The following is an 18048-nucleotide window of genomic DNA, read 5'->3' as shown; positions in this document are numbered from 1 at the left end:
TGAACTCAAGAAGATGAATCTCCCTGCCTCTAGGTCCAGCACTGTATCTAGTCTACTACCTAGCTGCCCCACTTTCATCCTCCCTAGATACATAAACAAGGTTAAGTTATGTCATGTCTCTGAGCCTCAGCTTCCCCATCTGTAAAATGAGAAGCATAATATTTACACAGACTACTTCCCAGGGGGCTGGCAGGGAAGTGCTTTAGAAATGAACTATCATTAATAATAAAAATGACTCCCCATTTCCTACGGTTTAAGGAAAGAGAACAGAGAAGATATTTCTATCACCTCATGAACCATTTGTTAGTAGCTATGATTAAAGGTCTGGAGGAGGAAGAGAGTCAAATGAAACAAACTCAGATGAAGATTATCCAAAGATTTATTTTAACCATCATGTTCCCTGACTTGGTTCTTTGGATAATAGTCAAAGAGTTGACTGTATGTCCCTATTTCTAAAGCTTCCTGCTCCTGCTGACTCCCAAGGATAAAAGCCATTATATTCTTGTCTCTTTGAGTCTTTGTCTACTCCAAGGTAATTATCAAGAGCTTACAGCATAGGGAAAGAGGGGAAGGTGGGGGAGGGGGATTCTGTACAGAGAGCAATGAGGCAAAGGGGAACCAGGAACAAGGCCTGGAGCTGAATGGACAGTGAAGGGGTAGTTTTTACAACCCGTGAAAAGTCCTAATTTCAGAAAGACAGTAGAAGGCCAAAGTGAAGGGGTGGGGAGAGGAAGGCATCCTAAATGAGGAAACATCATAGAATGTACACAGAACGTGAAAGCTTAAAGAGATCCTAAGAACACAGAATGTTAGAGCTGGGAGAGACCTCAGAACATAGAACGTAAGAACTGGGAGAGACCTCAGAACATAGAACGTAAGAACTGGAAGAGACCTCAGAGCATAGAATGTGAGAACTGGGAGGGACCTCACAGCATAGAATGTCAAAGCTAGATGAGACTGTAGAATATTGAATGGCAAAACTAACAGTATAGTATAGAATGTTAGAACAGAAGAATCACTAGAACATAGACTGTCTGAGCTGGAAGACAACTTACAGGTCATCTGTAGGACAACAGAGGAAGACATTAAAACCCAGGAAAATCAAGTGATTTTCCCAAAGTCACATGGCTCCATAGAAAATGGCAGAGCTAGGACTTTTTTTAGTTCAAGTCTGCAGGCTCCTAGGTCCATTGACCTTTTCCTTTCACTCCCCTGTCTCCCTGGAGGTCACAACATTTATAGAAGGCTGTGATTCAGTGGCTAGTGCTATAAGTGCTCTCTTTGTTGCTTTCTGGCCATGCTTGGTCCCCATGCCTAAAGATAGTTCCTTTTGGAAAGAGACATGGAAGGAAAACCGTTCTGAAACACTTGGAGAGACCCGAAGATGTTTAGCTCTGAGAAGAGAAACCTTAGCAGGGACACAAAGGCTGCCTTGAGATATATGAAGGGTTATCACGTGAAAGACAGCCCAGATTTATTTTGTTTGTCCCCAAAAGGTAGAGCTAGGATCAGTGGGTCTAATTTTCAGAGATATAATTTTAGTTTCCCTGTAAGGAGAAACTTATTAAGAATTATTGTTCAGTCATTTTAGATTCTTCATGACCCCTTTGGGGTTTTCTTGGCAAAGATCCTGGAGTGGTTTGCCATTTCCTCCTCCATCTCATTTTACAGATGAGGAAATGGAGGCAGAGTTAAGTGACTTGCCCAGGGCCACATAGCTAGTAAGTGTCTAAGATCAGATTTGAACTCAGGAAGAGGACTCTTTCTGACTCCAGACTGGGTACTCTATCCACTGTACCACCTAGCTACTCTAAAATTGTAGCTATTCAAAAGTAGAATGGGATGCCTTAGGAGGGGGTAAGGCCCCCTTCTCCAGAAGCCTTCATGCAGAGGCTTTAAGACTGTCAGGGATGATGTATATAGAGGATTCGTACTCAGGTACAGTTTAGACCAAGTAGTCTCAAGTCTCCTTTCCACTCTGATATTCTGTAATTCCATGGAGAGTCGGTTGTGGTTCAGTGGAAAATGATTCTATCATAATTGTTCTCATTTCATAGCCTATTACTGTTTACAAAGAATTTACCTCTTTATATCCCTGTAAGGTAGAAAAACTATTATTTCTATTTTAAAATGTGGAAACTGAGGAAACTGTGGAAAATGAGAGAAGTGAAATCACACAGCTACTTGAACTTAAGTCAGGACTTTGTTTTTGTTTTGTTTTTAATAGTACCATATGGAATCTTCTATTTGGATGCTTTCAGTGGTCTCCTAAGGTAAGTTTTTTTGTTCTCACCTTTTATTGCTTTCTTTACAGATGGGAAACACATCCCTTTCCAAGACTGAAGACCACCTAAGAGCAGCTAGAAGACAGCTTAGGCCCTGAAGGAACAGTGTCTGAGGACAGTACATCGGACAGAGTACTGAACTGGGAGTCAAAAGATCCATGTTCAAATCTCAGTTTCAACAGTAACTAACTTCATGACCAAATAATTTCCCATCTCTAAGCCTCAGTTTCCTTGTCTGTAAAAAGTGGATGATCTTACATATTCTGCCTTCTTCACAGCATTGTTGTGAGGGGAATGCTTCAGAAACCATGAAATACTCGAGTAATGGGCAAAGGCAATATGGATTAGTGAGACGGGTATGTCCTTTTAGTCACAGAGTGGGTGCAGAGGCACGTTATTCTCAGTCCATATTTTGAGGGGGATTCAAACATTCAGTGCTGTATTTTCAGCTTTATCCATTTTGCTTTGCAGCCAGGGGAGACTAAACAGTCGGTTCCAGGCAGCTTGGAAATCATCGTGTTTCTGTGAGTGTTGGTGTGCCTGGCACGGTCTCATAGTCTCGTTCCTCCAGAGCCTGCTAGCAGGGGCTGGCACACATATGACTGTGCTCACATGTAAGCACCTACACATGCAGCTGTACATGGACACACAGCCCACTCACCCCCTCTCTATGTGGATATACACATATGAAGTGGCACACATGTACGCTCATCAGAAGCTGGAATGTCTGGGTTTAAAGTGGCACATTTCTCCTCTGACATGATTTCCTCTGTTCCCCTTCCCCCCCAAGTCCCTCCTCACTCCCCCACATCCCTGCCCTGAGCAGATGCCTACTGTGAAGTGTTCCAGGGGGTACCAGTTGAAGGACCTGGGGAATACTGGAGTTCTGTGCAGGGAGGTGTCGAGAGGTCTGTGTGCATCTGACTATTGTGAGCTGTCTTCCCCTATTGGCTCTGAGGAGCCTATGCTAGGCTGGGTCTGCATGACAGGGGGAGGCTCTGTGTCAATAAAAAGAGGGGGAAACAGGCATCAGAACTCAAGTTCTGAGGAGGACTACACTGTCCTTTTGCTGCCCCTGTCGCTGCTGCAGGGAGGAAGGCTGCTCAGGAAGGACAGACCCTTCCCCCTGACCCTAGGGACAAGACCGTACTGAGCCTGGCAAGAAACCTGCTGGATTGGACCTGCCTGTGTCATCAGAGAGCACACCTTCTGTGGGAAGGTGAGAAGCTTTCCAGGGACTAAGAGACACTCACAAATACACAGGTAAAATTTCAGCATGGGCAGGAGGGTGGGGGGCATGGAATTGTATTTATTTTTATTGATTTGTGCCTGGGGAACTCAGTGAAGTTGGAAGCCAGTGGGAGAGACCCTCTGAAAATTTCACACTGGGGGCTTGTTAATAGTTCCAAGGATGATTTATTGAGTATCTGTTCCCTGGGATTTCCTTGTAGTTACCATTCCTGTTTGAAATAAGTGTATTTCTCTGTACCTGAAGTTGGTAACTCAGCTTTGCTGCCAACTACACTTTGTGGATGGCAAGCCCAGTGCTCTCTCAGCCTTATGGTTTCTGGGATAAGACTGGTGCCCTCTCAGTTTTTGAGTAAATTCAGCCAGCTCAATTTCTGTCCACCTTGTGTCATTCTCATCAAGCTCTATGCTCTCTCCCCTGACCAAACAGAATGGAATGCTTGGATAAGCACAGCTCAGATGTCCATGGTACTTTATCATCTACACAGAGCTTTCCTAGTGATAGGCTTTGGAAGTAGGGAGTGAAAGTATTATCTTCCCCATTTCTAGATTAGAAAACCAAAGCCCAGAGAAGGGAACCAACTTCCCCAAGATCACACAGCTGGTCAATGGCAGAACTGAAGCTCGGAGTTCTCTTGACTTCAAGTCCAGAGTTCTCCTTGGAGCTTCAGAGGATCAAGATACTAAAAAAAAAGGTTTGTGATCTTTCCTGAAGTTTAGATAACAGGGACTTGGGGCAGTAATGAGGTGCAGGGAGTCACCAATTGCCATGTTTGTAAATGTACAACTAGGGCCAACCTTTTTACTTGTCCCCCAACCATTTTTAATTACTGACAGCAGTATTCATTTCAGTGCCTTGATTCTGGGTAATTTTGTAAACTATGAAGCCTTTGTCTTTTTCTCAGGGGAAGGGAGAGCAGATTCTAAAAGCAAGCAAATTTGGAAATCATCCTCTTGTCTTCTCTTCAGTGGTACTTGTTTTGATGAAAGCTGTAGAGTAACACGGACGAGTGATAGAGAGTTGGAGAGAGGGGAGGGAGAGAGTGGCAAAGCCTCCTGCCTGAATGGAAAAAAAAACCCAAAACACAGACATATATATTTTTAATTGTACAGGATTATAAACTTTTTCTAAGAAGAAAAGTTGTAGACTCTGAAGGGAAGGTTATGCTTAACCAGATAACACTGGGCAGCATTGAGTGTTGGACAGAACAGAGGATTAGAGGCTGGGAGAATAAGATTCTAGTCCCAATTTTGCTATAAACTGTGTAATCTGGGGTAGAATCACTAAGAATTAAAAGTACAGTAAAATATGCTTAACACTCAAATTCTGCTGATGCTGGGAAGAGCCTCGTACTAGGAATCAGGATGGTATGGTCCTATCTCTGCCATAGACTTACTGTATCACTACTTTGGACAAATCACTTCAATTTTATCAAATTATAAAAGAAGGGCATTGGAGTAGATAATCTCTCAGAATCCTTTGAGCCCTGAAATTTTGTTGTCTTTGTTCCAGCTCTAAAATTCTATGACTATGACTTGTTCTCTGAATCTAAGTTTTCTCATCTGTAAAATGATGTGGGTTGGGCTAGATTAGCTCTCTGGTCCCTTTTAGCTCTAACAGGCTCTGATTCCAAGGGTAAATCGAGCCTCCTTTTACTTTCTATAGTGTCTTTTATCAATAGTCTCCTAGTGCTTTACAAATATTCCTTAATCACACTCCTCTCCTAAAATATGTACAGCAGGGTAAGAGATCTGATTTCAACACCCCTCCCACAGACAGAAAGTCTTTATTCCCCAGTATGTCTTTCATAGATTGATAAAACATTCTTTGTATTTCCAGTCTGACAAGGACTCCTGTAAGTGTCATTGTTAAGTGTATCAGAATATCAATTTGCTTCTTTTCTTCCCCTCCTTTCCTTCTTCCTCTCATTTTTTTCTCTCAATTTTCTTCTTGTTTCTCTTCCCCTTGCCTTTTGGTTCTATTTCTGTAGGTCATTTATCTCCAAGTACTTAGCACAGATAAAGCCTGCGTGGGGTAGTTGGTACAGGAGCGGGTGAGTTACGTTTGTGGGGGAGGCTTTTGCCTGCTTGGTGACAGGTGATCAGGAGCCCACTGTTTTGCCCCCTGTGCGCTAGGGGTGCACTAGATGGTACGCAAATCCTGTGTCTTCTAGAGAGTGTGTGGGTGTGAAGGCTTACACTAGTTCCTCTGACTATTCCATGTAATTGACAATTTTTCAACTGATCAGGAAATAGAACAATTGAGTAAATTATTTGGCCATCTGCAATCACAGAATGCCAGAGCCTGGGGAGACCTCAGAACACAAAATATAGTTGTGAGCTGGAAAAGAATGTAGAGTAATTTAGATGAGATAAAACTTAGCTTGTCAGGGCTGAGAGGAATCTTAGAATATGCAACATAGAATGTTATAGCTGGGAGGGAGCTTAGAACATAGAATGTAGGATTTAAGAGCTGGGAAGGACTGTGAATCATGGAATGTTACAACCTAAGAGCTTTAAGTGACCAAATGTTTCACAGTTCTGAAGTTTAAAGGGACCTTACAGACCACTTGGTCCAAACCTTCCCTTAACTAAAGTGTCCTTGACAACAGAACATCCAACCTCTGCTTCAAGACCTCCAGTGATGGGCACCCTAGAATGTAAAATGTTATCACTGGGGAGGACCCTGTAGAGACCATATGGTCTGGAGAACTGTAGCCTTTTTCTCTGTCATGATCCCCTTTGGCAGCCTGGTGAAGTCTTTGGAGCTCCTCTCAGAATTAGATTCACTGCCTATAATGCTAAATTTCAGTTAGAGGTTAGTGAAAAATAAAGATTAATTTTCTCCCCATTCAAGTTCACAGATCCTCTGAACTATAACAAAAACAACAATACCTAGAATTTGAACAGTGCTTGCTAGGTACTTAGTACTAAATGCCTCATAAATATTATCTCATTTGATCCCCACAACAACCCTGGGAAGAAGGTGCTCTTATTATCCCCATTTTACAGATGAGCTAATTGAGGCAAATTGAAGATACATGATGTGCCTGAGCTTCACACAGCTAATTAGGTATCTGAGGCCAGATTTTTAAATCAGGTCTTCCTTTTTCCAGGCCCAGCAGTCTACCCATTGAACCACATAGCTGCCTTGGGTCTATCTGTGGACCCCTTGGTGAGGACTCTTTTTTTTGTTGCTGTTGTTATCTCAGTTGTGTCTGACTCTTCATGACCCCAGTTGAGGTTTTTTTGGCAAAGATTCTGGAGTGGTTTGCCATTTCTGTCTCCATTTCATTTGACAGATGAGGAAACTGTAGCAAACAGGGTTAAATGACTTGCCCAGGGTCACACAGCCATTAAGTGCTGAGGCTGAATTTGAACACAGGAAAATGAGTCTTCCTGACTTCAGGCATAACACTCTATCCATTATGCCACCTACCTGCCTTGGACCTATCTGTGGACCTCCTTTGTTAGGACTCTTTAATTTTGTCCAACTTCACCATTTAATATCTAGAAAAAGGATGATCCCAAGTGTGTTATTACCATGTTCAGCTAGTTGGTATTATGGTATTATAGCTATGCAGCTAGTAGGTTTTAAAGCTTAGACTAATTAGCCCACAGGATTTAGAGCTGGCAGGGACTTCAAAGGTCATCAGCTCCAAATTCCTTCATTTTACAGGCAACAAAACTGAGGCCCAACGATCTGCTCAGGATTCTCCAGGTAGTAAGTAGCAGGACTGGGCCTTGAACCCAGGTCCTCTGACTCCAAATGCAGAGCTCTTTCAACTACCAGACAGCTGGATGATAAATATTCTCTAATATCTAGCAAATCTGCATGTGCTGTGGCCCCCTACTGCTTCTTCTTTTTTATCTCCACCCTGAAATAAATTCATTTTATCTTTTACCTTCAAGATCTTGGAACCCCTTTTGAATGTTGGTTATTGATTGTCCCAACCCCCAGGTCCCTGGGACTTTCCACCATGGCCATTGTATTTTATTAGATGTCTTAAATCATTTTGATAGAAATCAATATTTGGGAGACGATTTCAAGAAATGTCAGAGAAAATATAGAGAAGTAACCTGTTTCTCTCACCCATTTTCATCAATTCCTGTCACTTTGGGACATAAATGACACGTTCTTCATTGGAACTGACAAAGAGCTAAAAATATTTATTGAAATAGAAATCTGTGCTAGCAAGGCAGGGCACATTAGGCACTAAACATTGACTCAGTGACTTTAGGTAAGTGTGAGGCCAAGTCCATTTAAGCCTAGTGCTGATCAAAGACTCCTAACTTCACACAAATTGATTTACTGGGGAGTGGAGTTAAATGGGCAGGTTCTATTTAGGACTCACGTTCCTGAAAGCTTCTGAATGTGCCCATCTGTTCTCTGCCTTGCACCAGAGTTGTTCTCTAGTTCTCTAAAATCTCTGCTTTGCCTGAAACACAGGTGCTTCCCCTAGTCACTCTATGCAAAGAGATGCTGGATATTTTTATCTAGGGTCCCAATAGCCCTTTGCATCTCAGCCAGTGAAAACACAAAGCAATTGAGTCCAGCACATGTCACTGAGCTTTCCTATCAGCTTTGACTAAGTGGGGTTGAAAGCTAGGAATCTAGGAAAGTACCAATGGAGAAAATGTTTATTTTTTTTAATGTGCATTATGGAAATTGAAGCTTCCAAGGCAACATATTTTCTATCTTATATTTCCTTCTCCATTGATTTTGTCATTTTCCCATCTCTTCTTCCTGCCCCCCCATTATGTCTCTTGAACACTTGTGCATTTCTTTGTTCCATTTTGTTTACTTACTTCCTCCCTATCTTTCACACTTCCTTCTGCATCATTCTCATTCTACATATTTCTCTCCTGTATTGATTAGCTTTCTTTTTCTCAGTATAGTTCTTTATTATTTCTCTATTAATCAATTCAATTGAATAGACGTTTATTAAATATCTACTATAGTATATAGAATGGGCATCTAGGTGGTTCAGTGGATAGAGCACCAGGCCTGGAGTCAGGAAGACCTGAGTTCAAATCTGACTTCAACCACTTAATAGCTATGTGACCCTGGGAAAGTCACTTAACCTTCTTTGCCTCAGTTTCCTCATCTGTAAAATGAGCTGGAGAAGGAAATGGCAAACCTCTTTGCCAAAAGAACTCCAAATGGGGTCATGAAGAGTCAGACATGACTGAAATGACTAAACAGCAAAAATAGTGCAAAGAGCATAAGAGGCAGTCTGGCATAGCAGATAGAGAGAGTTGGCTTCGGGCTTGGAAAGATCTGGTTCAAGGACCACCTCTGACACATATTGGTTATGTCAGTATATCCCAGGCAACTCTCTAAAACTTTAAGTTGGAGGTGTCAATATACATTGGTAGGGGAGTTTCCTATACCCATGAAATCATCATTTGGCACCATAAAACCTTTTATAGATCATCTAGTTTGACACTCTTATCTTGTAACTAAAGAAACTAAGTCTCAGAGAGATAAGGTGACTTGCCAGATTCACAGAGGTAGGAAGTCATCGATCTAGGATTCAAATGTGGGGCCTCAGATTCCAAATTCTGTGATTTTGCCACTAACTCCCATGACTCAACTGGCTGACTCTCCACTTGCCATTTTTTTCTCACCCTGTCTTCACTAATCTAAACCAGAACATGCCTGATTTAGATGTCTCCCCTTGGAAAAGGGTTTATTTTTAAACTATTTTCAGTTCGTCATGCAGTGATATTGACCTCTGCTCGGCTGTCCCATTGTTCTTTCCTCTGGATATTAGCCTGGAATGAAGTTGTGGCAGACCTCTGCCAGGCAGGGCCTTAAGCCCTTTGTTTGCTGTGTCTCACCCATTATGAAGCTAAGTGAACTGCACTTTTTCCTCTCAATACAGATGGCAAATCATACTTCATCAGGTTTTCATGACTACTGAGGGTGCTAATAGGCCCATTGTTTCCCATTGACCTCCTTGGCCCACTATGAATGCAGAGAACTACAACGCCTGGTCCTATGAGTGGTATGAAGGATGCTGAATTTGTTTTGTCTTAGTGGAGATGAGCCTGGGAGTAATTAGTTTATCATTTAGCATCATTTCATAGGGTAGCATTATTGGAACAGTGTCATTTAGTGGGGAGACTCATGGGTTGGGATTCAATTTGCTTACAGCCACCATGTACCACCACTGCACTGGGTACAGGGAATCTAGGGACAAGAACTCAAGAGATCTTGCCTTCAAGGAGCTTAGGGTGAGGGCAAGGTTGGGAAGGAACAGCACATACAGAGAGAAATCAATAAGTAAATGAGCAAATAAATGCAAAATATGTGTATTGTGTATGTATATATATGATAAATATATACCTACATGATAAATAAATATATGGATATATGATAAGTACACAATAATTTCAGAGTAAGGGAACTTAAAACTGGAAGGACCAAGTAAAAACCTAAATAGGGAGTAGCACATTATCTGAGCCTTGAAGGTAGCTAGGATTTCCCAGAGGCCAAGAGCCAAAAGTGACGGGGGGAAGCTATACCCTCTCCGTGGCTTGCTTGTCCATAGTTGTTCACTGTCTTCTATCCCATTCGACCATGAACTCCTCAAGGGTAAGGCCTGTCATTTGCCTTTCTTTATATCTCCATCCTTAGCACAGTGCCTTGGTGCACAGTGGTGTTTAGTAAATGCCTACTGACTGGTTGACAGAGTGAAATTTCACCCTGATGTCAGGAAAAACTCCCTAATAACTTTCTAGCAGGACTGGGCTTCCTTGAGAGGCAGTGAATTCCACCTTATTGCAGTTTTTGTCCTCAAAAAGAGGGTGGATGACTACTTCTCAGGTAGGTTATAAGGGGTGGTTGTGTATATATGTATATTGTGGGGGTGGGTTGGATTAGAGGTCCCTTCCAATTCTTTAGGACCAGAACAGAAATGTAACCCATCCATGATGGACGTAATAATGCCTATGTTACAGGACTGCTGTGAGGTTTCAATGGGATAGTGTATAGAAAGCATTTCATAAGCCTTACAGCATTAGAAAAATTGTAATTTATTATTATCAAGTCAAGGATATATTCTTGATGTCTCACAGTAATTCTAAAAAGCACTGGGCTTAGAGTCAATCAACTTGGGTCCCTATCATGGCCATAGATCTAGAGATGGAAAGCATCTTGGAGGCTGCCAAGTCTAGTCCCCTCATGAAGAAATTGAGGTTAAATGTCAAGCCCAGGATCAAGTATCTGAGGCAGGATTTGAACCCAGGTCTTGCTGACCCTAGGTCCAGTGTCCTAACTGCTATATGTTCTTCCTCTAAGTCCTTGGAATACTGAACTAAGTAAAGGTGAAATATTTCTTCCTTCAGTGACTCCACACTCTCCCTCAACTTACCTGGGCCTGATTTCAGCCTTAGATAGGGAAAGAAGGGAATCTGGAGCAGGTAGGAGAGACCTCTTCTGTCCTGGAATCCTGGGTCAACCATGCTGCCCTCCAAACTTGCAGAACTTAGTCAAGTGATAGTATTAGGGGAAGGCCTGTCCTCGGGCTGGTTCCCAGCCTAGCCTCCAGATTAACCTCAAGCTCTTCCAAATGCTACATGAGATTTCCTGAGTATTGCTTTAAATCCATCTAATAAATATCCAATAAGAAAATAGATTTTGAGCCAAAAGAGGCCCTAGAGATCACCTGGCTCAGGGACCTGAACATTTTTGATGTTGCAGATCCCACTGGAAGTCTTTCTGGTGAAGACCACAGACCCCTTCTTAGAATAATAATTTTAAAGAGATAAAACAGCATATATAGGATTACAAAGAAAATTAATTATATTGTAATAGTCACCAAAATGTTGTTTTTTTAAAAGTTCATAGCCCCCAGCTTAAGAACCCATGACATAGTCCCACCCCTTCATTTTACAGACAAAGAAATGGGAGTGTAGAGAATTGGTGTGACCTTCCTCAAGTAACACAGTTGCAGAGCCAGGATTTGAACCCAGGGATGCTAGCTAATAACAAATTGTTTTAAAAAGAAGCTGCCTCTTTACAATGATATTTCTTTGAAAGGGAAATGTATGTGTATATGTCACATGCATATTGGTGTCCACGTGTGTTGTGTGTACACACATGAGGCACACTCACATGTATGTGTGTGCATCCATACACCCCCTGCATGCATATACACATAGGGTATGTGTATGTGCATATTTTGATACATCCTGCGTGTGTACTGTATACACATAATACAATAATGCATGTACATGCACATGTGTGTATCTTTTATATGTAATAGATATGCACATGTGTGTATCTATGGGTTGTCCTCAGAACTTAAAGTTACATCAAGACTTTTGGGATATCCTGTGTTTGTGTGTGTGTGTATTTATTTTGGTTTAACATATTAGATGCAATATTATTAATTTATATATAATATTCAGTGTATAATGATATTTAGTTATTAGAGTTTGTAAATATATACATATACATACACGTATGTATATGGGTGTGTTTATGTTATGTGTGCACATGAGTGCATGCACAAACAATCCCTTTCAAAGAAATACATTGTAGGGGGACAGCTTCTTTTTAAACTGATTTGGTATCACTCAGAAGTCCTGGGTTCAGATGCTGGCCCTGCCCCTTACTCCCTATATTTATTACCTTAGGAAGGCTCCAAATCGCTACACTTCAGTTTCTTTTTTCTCTACAATGAAGGGGTTGGCCTAGGTCATGGGGCCTTAACCTGGAGTCTGTGAACTTAAAAAAAAATATTTTTATAGTATATCTCAAAAGTCTTAGTGTAGCCTTAGACTTTAATCAACTTAAATCTGCACTAAGACACTTTGTATAGGTATGTATATGATGAAAAATCCAACTGTAGATTTCATACAGAATGATACAAATCATACTTGGAATTAGAAGGGCAGCCTATATTTGGACCAGTACAGTAGTCATCTTCCACAACAGACCTCTTTCCATGACTCACTGGATGGTGTTCAGGGTGACTCTGGACTCTTGAGGCTCATGCTGGTAAAATATAATCACTGGCCAGTCTTACCAAGCTAATTAAATACAAACTGAGAGATGGACTGTGTATTTATTGCCTTGATAAATGTAGAAGGGGAGGGTCATTAGGAGTTTAGCTCCTGGGAAGTGAAATGATTACTTTTGTCTACAGCAGCTCATAAAAGGCATTTCCTAAGGCATGGAGGTGATCCATAGAGGTGATCATCGTGTTTCAGAGCGTACCTGTTCTGTTTTATAATAAATGCTTAGTCCAGTCCACAGAAAAAGCTTGTGGATCAAGGGTGGCTAGTAGCTAGACCTTATGTGATCTATCAACCCTCTCCTCCCAGGATGAGATCTCCATTTTCCCTTTCCTCTTAACTGTCTGCCCTGAAATAACTGTGCTGACTCTGAATTCCATTAATTCAAGACCAGGAGGGAGCAGAACTCAATGATTCTTTTACTTGAACCCTTCAGTGGTACCACAGTAACAATAATTGAGTATTTCATCAAAAGAAAATGTGTAAACATATCAGAAAAACACCTTTAGTCTTCAGCCTTGTCTTTTCTCTTTATCTTTGTCCTGTTCTCTCTTCCCTGTCTTTCTCCCCATTCTCTGGCAGAGTTCCAGTTCACCACCCTTTATTCCTTTCTTTTATTCTCTCTCTCCTCCTTTCATTTCTCTTTTTCTCTTCTTTTCTTTCCTCCCTTCCCTTCCTCTCTTCTCTCCTTTCCTTTCCCTCTCTCCTTTCCTGTTTATTTCCCCTCCCCTTCTCTCTCCCATACTTTCTATTTTCTTTTACTTTCTTCCTTCCCTCCCCCCTTCCCCTTTCCTTGATTTATCTTGAAATGAACTTGAAGTAGCAAGTATTGCCAAGAATTCTGAGATGTCAATGGGAGAAACCCCATACATGTCAATGGGAGAAACATTTGCTAAAAAATGATCCAAGCTCAGAACTAAGGCTCAGTTCATGGTTAAAAGTAAGGTTACAGTCTTTGAGGAGCAACCATGGAATCATTGGCCATTAAAACTTGAAGGGACCTAAGAAACCATTTAACTGAACACCTTAATTTTATAAAGGGAAAAACTGAGGCACAGAGAGGAAATGACTTGCCTAAGGTCTTGCAGAGAGTTAGTGACAAAGTAGAATCTAGAGCCCAGTACTACTGACTTCTAAGCCATGACTCTTTCCATTGGATCATACTACTGTTTGGTTATATCTCGGGCAAACCACTTACTTTCTTGGCCTCAATTTCCCCATCTGTAAAATGAAAGAATCAGACTAGATTCCTTTTTGCTCTGACATGCCATGTTGTTTATTCTAAAGCCCCTCCCAGACTTAACATTCTATGTTCAAAATTCCCTTCTAGCTCTGGCATTCTAGATTTTTGTGATTCTAGAGTGGGGCCAGTGGGGATGAAGAAGAAAGAGTGAGTCCCAGAGATGTTACCAAAGAAGAAAAGGCAGATTTGATGGCAGACTGGATATAGATGAAGACAGGCAAGAGCCAAAAGAGCACAACAAAGTCCTGGACACTGTTCGAGTTTTCCACAGACCAGAGATGGCTTTTGGTCCATCTGATGACCTTGTGTTTCTCTCCCTGTGTAGGAGGTGTTTCCAGAAAAAAATGGAGTGGCAGGTCTTGGTTCTGATTCTTTGCCTCAGCACATTTCCCTCAATCTCTGCTGATTGCCCAGCCCAATGCTCCATGTGTGCTGTGCAAACTCAAAACCTGGACAAGCCCATCAACCCATTGGTAGGTCTTGACTATGTTGTTGTTATTCTAGGTATTGCTTGGGGCACAGATAATTGAACTGCTCTGAGGAAGCATGGGGACAGGTTAGCATAGAAAGACCTGACCTATCAAGTAATCAGATTGTCCTTCTTTTTTTGGGGGGGGGGGGGGGGGGTGTGTGGAAGGCAATTGGGGTTAAGTGACTTGCCCAGGGTCACATAGCTACTAAGTGCCTGAGACCAAATTTGAACTCAGGTCCTACTGACACCAGAGCAGGTGATCTATCTAGTGTACCCAGATGACTTTCCATAGGTTTACTAGGGAATCATGGAATCATAGTATATTTGATGTGCATGGGACCTTAGGACATAGACTGTCAGGGCCTTCTAGAAAATGTCAAAGGGATCTTAGTCTACATCTGACAGCAAAGGTCTTCCTTTCAAGAGCTTAGGCAAGTAATAATTTTCCATTTCTGACTTCTTTTCTGCTTCTAGACCTACCATAACTCTAGTTTACCAATTTTGTCTTGGCCCGCTCCTCAATAGTATGGCATATGTTAAGATGATCACAAAGGTCCTTTCCATCTGTCAATATGATGATCTTATTGGAGAGCTGAGAGCTAACATTTGAGTCCTCCCTCTGAGATTATCTCATCTACCATGTGTGTATGTGCACATGTGTGTATGTAATTGTTTGCTTGTTGTCTTCCCATTAGACAGGGCTCCTGGAGGTCAAGGACTCTCCCCACCTTTCTTTGTATCCCTAGTGCTTAGTATGATGCCTGGCATTTAGTAGCTGCTTAATTAATGCTTAATAAAACTCTTCTTGCTTGATGTGCTGCAGACATGTTTCCTGGAGTGTCAGACCATCCTGACATCTAACACGGAATGGGAGAAGTGTAAGAGCTTTCTATCTCTATTTACTCCTTTTATGCTGGGCCTTCATGGGAAAGCAGAGCTTGGAGACATGTCAGAGGCCTCTGAAGAGCTCTTCAGTGAGCAGGCTAAGCCCTACCCAGCACTCGCCAAGACCATGGACAAGTTTGCCAATGTCCTTATGCAGGAGAATGCCCATGGCAGAGGCCCTAGCCACAAATATGGGGGCCTCTTCCCCAAGCTCGGTGAACGAGCTGTTTCCGAGATGATGGAAGATTCTCAGCAGTACCACAGAGCCTTGGAGACCGGAGAGCTGGGCTACCCCAGCGAGGACATGGCAGCCACTTCAGCAGGAACTCCAAAGGATGAGATGAAGCGCTATGGTGGCTTCCTGCGCAAGTATCCCAAGAGGAGCTTTGAGGTGGCTGGGGCCGGCGATGGCCAGGAGCAGGAAGACCTGCATAAGCGATACGGGGGCTTCATGCGAAGGATCCGTCCCAAACTCAAGTGGGACAATCAGAAGAGGTACGGAGGCTTCCTTCGGCGGCAGTTCAAAGTGGTGACTCGATCCGAGGAAGACCCCAATGCCTACTCAGGGGAGCTCTCTGGCCTATAGAGCCTCCCCTCAGCCCTCAGCCAAAAAGAGCTTGGAGCTGATCTTCTTCTTGTCTGGACTAACTACATCATACCTATACTCTGTGCTTGGCTACATATTTTACACAGAAGGAAGATCCAAGCCCACCTCAGTGGTCCCCAGTCCATTCAGGTCCAGGCAGTGTCTATGTCTGGGCTTAGCAACAGGAAGAGAGGCATGTTGGTTTCAATCTCATCTTCCATTAATTTCTGAATCTCACTGCAGTAGAACTAAGATTTCTTATCCTTGTGGTTCCAAAACAGACTGACAGATAGACACACACATAATAAACAAAAACACATGGAGACCCCCCAAATCAGTGGATTTTTATCCTTTTTCCCCCTCAGGACCGTGTAGGGGACCAATGTGTCTTCCTCCTATACAACACCTATTAGCAAACACCTATGAGTGTAGGTATTCTCTCTCTGGACTATATCTCCTAAATGACTGGGCCAAAGATTGTGTACTCCATTTCATGGCCCCTGAGAAGGAGTTTTCAGGACCCAGCCCTTATGGCCCCCAAATCCATCTGGGAAATGTAGTCCAGTAGAAGAGCACTTGCCTACCTAGACACTCTTACATATATATGTCCTGAATTCCAGGTAACTAAAATACCCTCTAAAGAATGTGAGGGCCTTTGCTATCCTCCACTGTTTATCCATCCCCTCAACAAACATTTATTTAAAGCCTAATGTGTGCAGAGCCTGTTATGGGTTGCTGGAACAAAGGCAAATTTAAGTAATGGTCCTGTCCTCAAGGAGGCCTCTCATTCATCGATATATGAATTCCTGCTCTACTCTTTGTTAGTACTTATCCCAAGACCTTTTGCTTAATTTATTCTCTAATGGGAAAAGAGTCTTGACATTCTTTGAACCTTGGATGGGTGGTTCTGTTTGGAAACACATCTTTGAATAATGATCTCCTTCTCTCCCCCTTCTTCAACCAATTAATAGGGGAAAAGGACCTTGAAGAAACTACAGTTTTTATTACCAATGATAATGTTGATTGAGGGGATACTGAATGAATCAGGAACATGTGAAATATGCTTCCTTAAATATTTATGTAGAGTTGAATATGAATAGGAAATTTATGCTTGGATCAAGACCCATTCTGAGTTCCAAAACTTTAAGGGAAAGATTCAACAAACTTAAAATGCAAACCTGTTCCCTTGGCCCTCGTTAGCCTAATTAAAATGATCAGCATCCTTCTCCTACCCAAGATGAACTGTGGTGGATTCAGACTGATGAGGTGAGGAATGATCAGCCACTTGAGTCACCGTATCAGCTGCTGAGAGCCCACACCATATGGTCCACCATATGGGATTGACTTGGACTGAGGCCGTCTAGAAGCAACAGATAGAAAATGAAAGGATGCCTTAATGACCACCCTTTCCAACCAGCATCTCAAAAACAAACAAATCTGGTGATGAAACAATTCAAAAGTCAAATCGGCTCCCTAGGTACCTCAGAATGATGGTAGTCAACCTTACAGAGCTGTAGCATTGAGAACCATAGGAGGCAGACTGAATCCTAGAATCTCAAGGAAGGGACCATGGAAGCCAGCTAATCCAGTTCCTTACCTGAAGCATACACTCTCTCTTAGCATCTTCTCTAGGTGGTCATCCAGCTTCCACTTGAACCCTCTGCTGACAGGAAACTCACTATCGCCCAAAGTAACCCATTTCACCTTTGGACAATTCTGAATACTAGAAAGTTATTCCTTATTTTAAACCCTAATTTGTCCTCCGATAACTTTCTCCTCATTTGGCCATAAAATTTCCTCCTGGGGCCATGGAGAACAAATCAAATGTCTCTTTTTAGTGATAGTCCTCCTACTATCTGAGGGCCAGTGATGTGGGATTTTGATGTATCTTATAAATCGCAGCCTAGCACGAATCATCCACAGCCATTAAGTCTATTGTGATGTTCCTTATGTACAGATTATTTTGTTTCCTTTTTTTAAAAAGATTCAGTCTACATGTCTAAACTGGAGTTTGAGCTGTCTCAAATGGGACAGTATCAATGCCCCCCCTTCTTTTCTTCTGTATTATAAATAAAATTAAGATGCTAATGACTCTATCTGTGTCACATAGACTCTGTTCACAAAGTTTTCCAGTTTACTAGTAGCGATCTAGATATTTAGGATTTTACTGTTACAGTAGATAATAGAATTATAATTTTTAGAGCTGTGAGAGACCTTAGAGAACATCTGGTTTAATCCCCTCATTCTTACAGATTAGGAAACTGAGACTCAGGGTTAAGTGACTTGCCCACAGTCATACAGC

General features: G+C 42.1%; 1 protein-coding gene across 1 annotated transcript; it reads left to right on the top strand.

Moving 5' to 3' along the window:
• The first annotated feature begins 2772 nt into the window (after positions 1–2772).
• On the top strand, positions 2773–17838 carry PDYN (prodynorphin). The gene is made up of 3 exons (XM_069062708.1): positions 2773–3548; positions 14129–14276; positions 15099–17838. Exons 2-3 carry the CDS (start codon positions 14148–14150, stop codon positions 15744–15746), a joined length of 777 nt encoding a protein of 258 aa, XP_068918809.1. The 5' UTR covers positions 2773–3548; positions 14129–14147; the 3' UTR covers positions 15747–17838.
• The last annotated feature ends 210 nt before the right edge of the window (positions 17839–18048 follow it).

The sequence above is a fragment of the Petaurus breviceps genome, unplaced genomic scaffold (assembly GCF_028583685.1).
Source record: "Petaurus breviceps papuanus isolate PSGF00001 unplaced genomic scaffold, PetGlider_PUasm1.0 90503, whole genome shotgun sequence".
Classification (NCBI taxonomy): Eukaryota; Metazoa; Chordata; class Mammalia; order Diprotodontia; family Petauridae; genus Petaurus; species Petaurus breviceps.
This window is presented reverse-complemented; position numbering and strand designations above follow the sequence as displayed.

Excerpts from the sequence above, each read along its gene's own strand:
- PDYN (XM_069062708.1), top strand. The coding sequence starts at position 14,148 with ATGGAGTGGCAGGTCTTGGTTCTGATTCTTTGCCTCAGCACATTTCCC. Across the intron at positions 14,277-15,098 it reads ACAAGCCCATCAACCCATTG|ACATGTTTCCTGGAGTGTCA; the intron begins GTAGGTCTTGAC and ends GATGTGCTGCAG.